This window comes from Manis pentadactyla, chromosome 7 (assembly GCF_030020395.1).
Source record: "Manis pentadactyla isolate mManPen7 chromosome 7, mManPen7.hap1, whole genome shotgun sequence".
Taxonomy (NCBI): domain Eukaryota; kingdom Metazoa; phylum Chordata; class Mammalia; order Pholidota; family Manidae; genus Manis; species Manis pentadactyla.
Genome location: NC_080025.1, coordinates 49,214,476 through 49,224,748, shown reverse-complemented (window position 1 = coordinate 49,224,748; position 10,273 = coordinate 49,214,476). Strand labels below are relative to the sequence as shown.

Sequence of the window (10,273 nt, the reverse complement as noted above, 5' to 3'; positions counted from 1 at the left end):
CTCCTGGACATGGGGTTTGATGCCGTAAGTCACAAGCTCAGATCTTTGCCTGAGTGGCTCTGTCAGGGACAGCTGTCCCAAGGCTATGTAGGGGGACCACACCTAGTGTCCCCCTCTTGCCTTGTCCACACCCCTTCTCCAAGCAGTAGGGTGAAATGGCTGCAGGAAAGGGTGGGGGCTCTGTGACTTGCCCTGCTCAGCTGTGAGGCTGCTCTGAGTGGTGATGGGTAGGCAGCAGGGTACAAAACAAACATAGCATGGGCTGAATGGTGACACAGTCCTGTGACGGGAACAGCTTCCCAGACAGGAGGTTCACTGCACGAGGGACCCAGCCCTCCATGGGGGGCAGCAAGGCATCTGGGACTGTCTAGCAAGTGCTTTGTTTTGGCCAGAGGTGGGGGATGAAAGCTTCTCCACAGTCAGAACACCCACCCTGCCCCCTCTGGGTTTCATCAGTAACACAAAACCTAGAGCCAGTCAGCAACACGGGGAAGGGCAGCTCTTTATGGTAAAAACTTTATTTACTATTTATAAATACATTGCAAGACAAACTTTCCAAAAATACCTTTTTTTCCCCCAAAAACTTAATTAAAAAAATAAAGAAAAGCTAATAGGTAGGCAGAATGTCTGGAGACCCTTTGTGTTCTCAAGGAGGGCTGAGTGCGATGTGCATCCAACCCGGAGGCTCCCAGGGTCTCTGCCACCCCCCCCAGACCTGGAGAGCTGGCCCCAGGGGGGACACAGCAGGCTGGTGCACGAGCCCCTGGCCATGCTGACCCTCGGCAGCCTTGCTAACATCCTCTAGTTCAGGTCCTATTGCATTGGGACTGTGACACATACAATGGTAACAGTTCATGAAAAATGTATTTTCTCTGTGTACATAGGTGAATCAGGAAGAAAAGTAGGGGTGACTATGTGCTCCCAGGGTCCCATGTGGGCTCCTCAAGAAACCATTCCTCTTTCCTTGTCAGATACAATTATCATTTTTTAAACATTGTGCCAACAGGACAGACATGAGGGGTGAAAATAAGCCTCCTTTGCCTTTTAGGAGCTTATCCTCAAAAACAGATTGGGACTTGAACTGGTCAACATAGGACACAAATCCTGCAGTTAATTCTGATGCTTATGGAAACGAGGTGCTATCCCTTCCCACCTCCCTCCCTGGGGGTCACCAGAAAAGGCCACTCACTGGCCTGCCAGGCCCTCCTGCCTGGTGATGCAGGAGAGTCAGAAACGCCTGCTACAACAGGTTCTCCAAGTTCCCTAGAACATTATTGGTCATTTTTGTTTTAAAACAAGTAAGACTCCACCTTATTCTCTGAATCTCCACATTACAGTCCCTTGAAGACACGAAATGCCTGTCAGGGGTCCCAGGCCCTTGCCCCCAGGTGTGAGCTCCAGGTGGTGTGTCTAGACCCCAGATACAGGTGTTTCCTGCTTTCTACAAGCCTGTGTGGCCTTCACAGGGGAGGACAAAGCCTGGTCTCCAAGGCCAGATGCCCAGGGTCCGACGCAGCGAGATTCCAGGACAGCATGAGGTCCAGCTGTGCTCTGCTGGAGTTGACAAGTATTTTTATAGGAAGCGACAAGAAAAATCAAACTGCATTTCATGGTTGAGTGGAAAGTGGAAAGATGCTCAGGTGCACCGTTTAGAAGAAACCTCAGAATTTCAAACATTTCTTTCTAAGTTTTGGATTAAGAAAAAAATCAATTCGCCACAAAAAGAAATATAAATTGAGGCTGTAGCCAGCTGCTGATCATTTCCTTGGCAGTCTTTTGTGCAAAATAAGGCGTATTTGAGCTCAACGTTAACTGAAAAAAGCAGAGAAAGAAATATATTGAAATAACCCCCCCAGATCAAAGGACTCCCCACCTGCTCAGGGGTAATCAGACCCCACGCCCAGGCAATGGTAGTGGGGCTGGGGAAGGGGCCATCCTATACTTCTTAACAAAACAAAGACCAGTGAGATGCTCTCAGTGCTTACTGTTAGTCACCCTAAAATTAGAATTACTCGTTCCCAACTTACAAGGGAACAAAACTTGTAAGTAAAAGTGAAAATTTCTTCTCTTTGCTTAATTTGTTGCAAGAAGATGAAAGGAAATATATTTCTTGATAGAGCTCTCATTTATTCAAAGAAAAAGATATATTGGATATGATGGCACTCTTCAAATGGTGGTTTAGAAATCAATGTTGTTTTAGAGTTAAATAGACTTTACTGAAGTTATATTAATCAAACTATCAGAATATCTGCAATATATTTTACAGAAAAAAACAGCCACATCTTTCATGTAGAATCATGTTCCTTTAACAAGTCTTTTTGGATTAAAAGTTTAACTGTGAAGATCAACAAACCAGCAGACTTACAGGGAAAAAGCCTAAATCTGAGGGTCCCTATGCTGCATGTGTGTGAATGTTTACATGTTCTAAGCTCTCTGAAGCAAAGCCAAGTATCTTGAGACAACGTGGCCACAACCTCTCTCGCTGCACTGGTTCAGCTGGGTTGGGGACCCCCAAGTTTTCTTGGGGGGAGGGCCTGGGTTGTGTTTGTCCTCAGCCAGGGCAGCACCTGGGGGCCAGCCCCTAGGTAGTCCTTTGCCTGCAGATCCCCCACCATTCCAGGAGGGAAAGCCCAGGGCCGGGTGCCGTCTTGGGGCCTTACGTGGTGGGCAGTTTACTTGCTCTCCATGCTGTAGCAGTGCACGTCGACTTTGCCCTTCCCATCGAAGCCCGGGAGGGGCTGCCCGTACTTGTCCACGCACCAGCAGAAGCCCCGCTTCCTGCCTTTGGAGGGGCGGCACTACGGGCAGAGCAGACACAGTGAACCTGGGGCCCCACTGTGGGGTCTTGACCACAGGGCAGGTGCCAAGGCCAACCAAGGGTAGGGCATTCAAGGCCACTGTCCAGCACAGCCTCTGCTACGGGAGAATCCTGGTCAAAGCCACATTGGGGTCTCTGGTAGATACAGGAGCCTGCTGGCACTGCAGGCATGTCCCGTGTGCCCTGTGCAGGTGATGCCTGTCCTTCAGAGCCATATATAGAGAAAGCTCTCAGGATGAGTTTACTGGTGTGTGACTGAGAGAAACATGGGAATAGGATATATGAATGGAATAAATGTTGTGGAATAATGGCTGATAGGAAACAGGTGTGATGAAGAGGCCAAGGAGACCACTGGTTACCAAAGAAGATGGCCCTCGAACCATGTCACACCCACAGACACCTGGGGGGCCACCTCGGGGGCTCTGTCTTGACCCTGTGAGAGGCTGCCAAGTGGAAGAAGCCAAGCAGGCTGAAATGTTGCCTGGTTAATAGTAATCTGCAAGGCACCCTTACCACAGGGTTGGGTCCCTGTCAGGAAGCACAGTGTGGCACAGTATGAAAAGGATCAGTGTGGGGCCTCAGAGCTGTCACCAACGTCATGGTCGTGCATCATGGAAATGCTCCACACTAGTTTCTCAAAACCTCACTTAATAATGCCAAGCTAACACAAGTGCCAATCAAGGGCTCCTGGCCGCTGGGGGCAGCTTGGAGGGTCAGAGGGAGAAGAGGATGGTAGAGAGGCAGCAGGGGTGAGGGTCTGTGCTGCAGTCCCCGTGGTCTTGGCTGCGGCCAGAATGCAGGGTGGCAAGTGAGAGGTGAGTTGAGTCAGCAGTGTGGGGGTGGCTGAGGGGCTGCTCACCTGCTTCTTCTTGTAGAAACCCTTCTTGTCGCAGTTGGGGATGTGGATGCCCCTGGGGCTGAGCATGTCCAGGAACTTGAGTTGGTTCAGTGTGTCTTCCATTTCCCGGCGGCAGGGCCCCTGAGATCAGCAGCGGGTTACTTGGGTACACGCGCTTACAAAACCCCAGGCAGCCACGGCCTGCTGCACCAGACTCTTTTGCCTGACTTAGGGGAGGGTCACCATCTATACCATGTAAAGAGGACTTGCAGCTTCACAGCTGTATTGCTGATTTACCACCAGGGCTCCTGCATAAAAAGGGCCCTGCGATACCGGGCTGGTGGCCCCACCGCCCACCCACAGGCAACAGGCGCTCACATATTCAGTCTCCCGCTTGGACTCGGAGGAGAAGTTCTGGGTGTCCGTGCTCTGAGACTCGTACTCGACCTTGTAGCGCTGGCTGTCCTTGGCGTGCCCCTTCCTGATGACATCCATCTTGGCATGCAGTGGGTGGAATTTGGGGTCGGGCGTCCTGTGAGTGCCAGGGAGGGCCTGGTTTTCCACGCTCCCAGGGCTGCGGTCTTCCTCCGACTCACTGCCGTTTCCTTAAATATCACAAGGGGGACAAAGCATGATGCTCTTTATGCTTAATTAAGCAACAGGCTTCTCAAGACCTTAGTACTGTGACCAAGTCACCCTGAAGAAGAAATGTTACCCAACAATTCCAAATACCCTCAGAAAACACCTGGATAAAGTGTTGTTCCAAAATAGAGTAGCCAAAGTAGCTTAACCTCAAGAAGCCCCGTTTCTAAACTGGAATCTGACCTTCAACAAGAAGGTGGAGTAGAAGTGATTACTCTGCAGCCTTAACCTTCAGACCAGCCAACCTCTCAGGCAGGGGCAGACCCAGCCAGGGCTGTGCAGGCACATGGAGCCCCAGGGCCTCTGGAACGCGAGTGCCCATGGGGCTCGGGGACAAGTATGCACCCTGGCCCACCCGCCCGTGGGATGTCTTTTGGTGGTGGCTGCATCTATCTGGTAGGGGAGAGTGCATTCTTCCCCAAACCTGCTGCATATCCCAGCTACTATGGGTCCTGCCGTCCATGTATAGGGTCTGAACACCCAGAGGAGCTGTACAGGCCCTGTACATCTCGGCACCCCTCCCTGCCATGCACAGGAGCCTACAGATGCAGAGAGCACCAGCACTCAGCCCAGTGTGAGGCTCCTCTGCCAGAGCGTTCACTCTGAGAAGGAAGGCGCCTCTGTAGACCCCAGTAAATCAATGTGCTGAATGAAGAGACTGACACCTGATGGGGATGCTGGAGTATCCACAGTGTCACTGGGATTTTAAGGGCACTGACTAAATGTGGGGCTGCTGGGGACCCCTTTCCCCTGGCTGGGTCTACACAGTCAGGTAACTGGTGGATTACTCCACTCAAGGAGCAGCACCTGGTGCCACCAGGTCCTCAATATACTACTCGGGGGCCCCAGAGTCCTGTTCCACCTGCAGGTTCCCTACCTCCAGCAGCCCCGTGAAGACAGGGGCAGTTTGCCTGCTGCTGGGAAGCCCGCCAAGGCGTCTGACTGGGCTCTGACGAGCGCATGCCTTGTTGGGAGAATGCTGAGCTGGCCTGGGAGACCCAGTGCCTCTGGGCAGGTGCTGGCTCTCCTGGAAGCACAGAGGGCAGGTGCGCTCACAGGGTGCTGGGGAAAAGTCCCTCTCCTATAGGGCCTTGATTTCCTCCCCCGGGAAACGAAAAGGTGGAGGAGTAGCCAAGTCCCCAGGGGTCTGGTGTCTGGGGAAGCAGATTTGACTAGCCAGGTGCCAGACAGTAGGTTCTTAAATTGGTAGAATTTGCTTTCAATTTCCTTTCATCTAGTTTTTTTTTTCTTTTTCAGGGAAGTACTGGGGCAAAGGAAATGCTAAGAATATGTAAATAAGCACATTTGCATTTCTTTCCCAAGAAGTGGGGATAATTTTAAACTTCCTTGGTTTCTTTCTTATCCTGCTGATTTAAGCATGAAGAGAAAACCTTTCCATTGAAGCAACTGAGAATTTTAACTTTTGACTGTCATTTAAATTCACCCCTCCATAAATTTTATAAGTCTTTAGATCTTTTCATGAATTTGTAACGCATCACGTTAACCTATACAATGGAGCTACAGTGGCAGTAATCATACCATCCATTAAAGTCTAACTAAAAATGGCAATGTCTATGAGAACTTCTACATTGCTTTTTGAATATCCAAAAACACACTAGAAGAATAAAGTACACCCGGTAAACGACATAACCTTACCCCGAGAAACAAACACATCTAGTGAATTTGACTATCCACTAGTATAAACAGTGTGTTTCAGGCAACTGGAATTGTGCCTTTCTATCAGTCCTGTAATGGTGTTTCTCTGAGATAAATAGAGCAGTCTAGTAAGGCTGACCCTGGAGTGGAGGTCGGCAGGGTTGGAAATGATAATGGGACCTCCTCCTGCCAGCCTTAGGCAGCGGCTAGCCCACTGCACTCTGTCCTGCAGGGCGGCGGGAGGCGGGTCTGAATTCTGTCTTCTGCTCTGCCGGAACTGCACTCACGGAACTCTGTGAGGCTGGCGAAGCCGGCTTGAAATTTAGAGGAACTGCTGCCAACTCCATGCAAACGTCTTTTCTAAGAGAAATGTTAAGTCCTTCCCAGAGCCACTGGCCTGATAAGTGGCTGGGCCAGTGGAGTAACTGCCAAATGTTAGCTCCTGTCCCTTGAGGGCTCCCTGAACTGGACCCCATTTCTTCCACTACATATTAAGTGGCAGACTGTCCCATTCCACAGCAAGGGATGGGACAAGAGTGGGGCCTATTTCATCCCCTTTGCTGTCACTGGAATCCTTGGGTCCACACTCCCCACAGCCCTGGCACCTTTAATCTGAGGGCCACGGCCACCCAGGCACAGGGACCAGAGCGGTGCACGAGGACAATGCAGGAAATGGCAAACGGAGTTCAGCCCCCAAGCTCCTCCCTGCTTCTGGGGGGCCTTGGAGAGCCACTTCTTTATTAACGTCAGGTAGTCAACCACAAAAGATACCAATACCCGACTCCCACCTAGCTGGTTGGGGGATGTGACTTTGCAAATCTAAGTCGGTGCAAAAATTAGTACTTTTAAAGACAGGTACCATCTCCTACAACGGGCCTGCCCGTCTTTCCCGCTCGGAATCAGCCCTGGCCGCCTCCCTGCGCCCCAGGCTCGCCCAGCACTGGCACGACCACACTTGCCCCTGGTCTGTGGGAAACGGCAGTCACGTTCCTGAGGCGGGCCACACAGTCCACCCCCGCGTTCCCGCGACCCGGCGCGGTTCTGGCATGGAGGACCCGGAACCTGTGCTCGGTCCAGCATTGTTCTACTGCCCGTCCACCTCGGAATCCACACCCGCCCTTCCCCGGAAATCTTTGACCCTATTTCGGCGAAAGCCCTTGGCAATTACAGGAACTGCGTTCAGAGGACCAAGCGCACGGAGACCAGCGGTGGAGGATCCCTCAGGGGCGACGTCCAACCCTAAGGGCGTGGACAATAGAGGAGTCCTGGCAACGGCACCGCCCCAGCCCCGGGCCTGGCGCTGCAGAGGCGCACCTGGCGCAGGCGGCTCACCTGGCGCGGACGGCGCGGGCAGCAGGTAGGCGCGCAGGCGGCCGGAGGCGCTGGCGTTGGCGCAGAGCCCGCGGCCGTCCAGCAGCGCTTGTAACGGACGCGGCTCGCCGAACGGCGGCTGGCAGCGGAGGCCGGCACCGCAGCGCTCGGTGTAGACCCCGCAAGGCTGGCCCTCGCGCAGCGCGCACGTCAGGCAGCAGCCGCACCCCGGCTCGCGCACTAACTCGGAGCACGCGGACGCGGCGGGCGGCGGCGCGCACTGGGCCAGCGCGCGCGCGTCACACGGCTCGCAGCGCACCACTGGGCCCGCGCCCGCCGCACCCGCGCCAGCCCGAGCCGCCGGCGGCCAGCGGAGCAGCGCCAGCGCTGTCAGAGCCGCAGCCCAGAGCGCGGGACGCGCCCGCTGCATGGCCCCTGCCGCGGGGTCCGCTGCTCGGCCGGCCGGGGTACGCGGGAACTAGGCGGCAGTGCGGGGCGCGAGGCTGCGGCAGCGGGGCAGGCTGCGGCCAGTTCTCAGCGCCGCGCCTCCGCGCTCTTATCTGGGTTACCCGAGAGCGCCGTCCGCTATATAGAAGCCGCTGGCCGAGGACACGCCCCGGAACGGCGCGCCGGGGGGAGGTGGAGGATGGAGGGAGGAGTGGGGGCGGGCCGGCTCAGAGTAGGCTTAGGGCCCGCGCTTTTGCCTGGGCGGCCAGTCGGTGGCCGGGAGCGCGCAGCGCGCGGCCGCCCGGGCACCTGCTCCCCGCGTGCACGCCCGGCGCGCCCGCTGCACACCTCTGTCCCGGGAACCTGGCGGCTCTGCGGCCCTCCAACCCCCCGCGCCTCAGGCCACCCAGGAGCCTGGGCCATCTCGACGTCATCGGCGCGTTGGCTACCGCCGCGGCTCTTCTCCCTCTGCGCCTCCCGGTGAGGTCGTCCCACGGCGAGCTAGTGGCCGGGAGACTGGCGTGCGCCGCTCCTTAACCCATGTGTACTTTGCAAAGCTTTGCAAAATTCAATTTTTCTGGTCGGGGAATTTCTGAACGAGAATACCAGATTTGCGTCGGGTCTCGGGGAGCCGGATTTGGGGTTATTTGCAGCCAATGGGCCGCTCGCAGCCCCGACCCCCCGGGACCTACCTATGCGCACCCGTAGGTGTGCTGGTGGCCGACGCCCTTTTCAATTTCACCTCTGAAAAAAGTGGAGACTCACACTGCCCACTTCACCGCAAGTACCCAGTTGGCCATGGGCGCCGACGTGCGCATTAGCAGGGCTTGTCAAAGATTTGTTTTAGCTATACTCCCAGGTTATGTTTTCGAATAGAGCTTAAATCCACAACAAAAGGATAATAAAAACAATGAAGCGGGCCCTGGGGAAGAATAATTAATAACCGAATAGCCCCTAAAATTGGTGATTTCCTCTATCATTTTTTTTCAGCCGTTTTGTGTCCCTAAACTAAGTTCTCTCCGGTGCGTTTAAGTGGAGATTGTGGCTCATCTGCGCAATCTAAACATTTTGCACTAGGGTGGAATTCCGAGGACGCAATTGCGCCGTTGAGGTTGCAGTGAATCAATCGGTCGCCTGGAGCTGTGGGTCTTTTCGACGGTGATGCGCGCTTCTTCTCTGGGTGACCAACAGGGGACGCTAGTGGTCCAGGATTGAATCGACAATTGCACTTTCCAAGGCTCTTCTACGAAGCGTTTGTGGATCAGCAGTGGGAACTGGCAACACCCCGCAGGAGGGGAATTTCCTGGGCACAGTTGAGCATGGATACTTGTCCTACGAGGTGGGCAGGTACTTGGAGGGAGCTTTTGCAGTTTGCGGTAGGAATAGCTAACAGGACCCCCTTGCGCTGCTCTCGGCACGCTGGCCATCCTACTAAGCAGCTGGGGTGAACTTGACATCCACACACCTACCTGGGTAGGTGTGTGATGTGTGTGTACATACCTTGCCGATTCACTCATAGAGCATAAGCAAACCATAAGATAAAATAATAGTCACATTGAGATTCCACAAAGGAGAAGAGGCCAACGACAAAAGAGGGGCGGGGTCCCGGGCCCCGCAAAGGCGCAGCGCCTCCGGTTCTACTGGCGCCCGCCTGAGCAAGCTGCGGAGACGCCCTGTGAACTCAGTGCGCCTCGCGGCCCCTCTCCCTTTCTCCTCCCGCCTGGTAGCTGCGTGGTGCCTGCTTTGACGGCCACGGGCAGGGTCTCCGATTTCATTGGAAAATCAAAGGAAGAACGAAAGGCCCTCAGGGTTACATTTTGTTCCTGAAATAACCACGGAACCTCAGTTCTGAAATCGAGCCGGGTTCTGTATCCAAGGATACTTGCTTGAGGTCGCAGGCCCGCCTTCTGTCCGATACCATGTTATGCGGAGCCGGCTGCTGTGTGACACGGGACAGGGTGGCAATGTGGCACTTTGTCACAGTGTTATCCTTTGAGGGGTGGGCGCGGACGCCCGGGGGTCCTGGGCTCTGCTGACCTGCCAGCTGTGCTCGCGCGTTCCGCGCAGAGTCCCTAGGGGGCGCCGGGACCCCGAAAAGTGCGTTACATTGTAACTCAGTGATCTTCCTTGACAACGTTCTGTATACGCTGTCATCGCCTTTTTCTTGAAATCGTGCAACAGCGAAATAAATCTCCTGCAGTGACGTGGGGAGAATTGTGTTTCAATACTTAGTCATTTTTATTTGACAAAACTACTGGGAAACCTCCCCCTTCCCTGTCCCTGCAATGTAATTGTAGCAGGGTGGACTTTGGGATAAAACTTAATTTTGCGGCATGCTGGTTAATTTTGTCATACTTTTGATCAGTCTGGCCTTTGTGGTTATTAATATGAACTAGAGTGGTTATTGGGAAAGATGCTTTGTTTCGCCTGTTGAAGGTACTTGGCATACAGTTGTTTAATTGTAAAGCGCATACACCCATCTGAATAACAGGAGACAGAATCCATCCCTTTTCACTTATACAATTCAGTTGGCCTGTTTATGATTCATGATTGCAGGGGTC

At 54.0% G+C, this 10,273-nt stretch overlaps 1 protein-coding gene and 1 long non-coding RNA gene across 3 annotated transcripts; one reads left to right on the top strand and one right to left on the bottom strand.

Moving 5' to 3' along the window:
- Positions 1 to 500: 500 nt before the first annotated feature.
- Positions 501 to 7,823, bottom strand: IGFBP3 (insulin like growth factor binding protein 3). Its single transcript, XM_036918863.2, has 5 exons — positions 7,287 to 7,823; positions 4,035 to 4,261; positions 3,678 to 3,797; positions 2,661 to 2,798; positions 501 to 1,812 (listed from the first exon to the last, which is right to left on the bottom strand). Exons 1-4 carry the CDS (start codon positions 7,693 to 7,695, stop codon positions 2,673 to 2,675), a joined length of 882 nt encoding a protein of 293 aa, XP_036774758.1. The 5' UTR covers positions 7,696 to 7,823; the 3' UTR covers positions 501 to 1,812; positions 2,661 to 2,672.
- A 70-nt stretch (positions 7,824 to 7,893) lies between these two features.
- Positions 7,894 to 9,926, top strand: LOC130684255 (uncharacterized). 2 transcript variants are annotated; one of them, XR_008998445.1, is made up of 2 exons: positions 7,894 to 8,192; positions 8,790 to 9,926. It is a non-coding gene; the product is annotated as an uncharacterized LOC130684255 (long non-coding RNA). The 2 variants fall into 2 exon arrangements; XR_008998446.1 differs by having other exon boundaries at positions 8,703 to 9,926.
- The last annotated feature ends 347 nt before the right edge of the window (positions 9,927 to 10,273 follow it).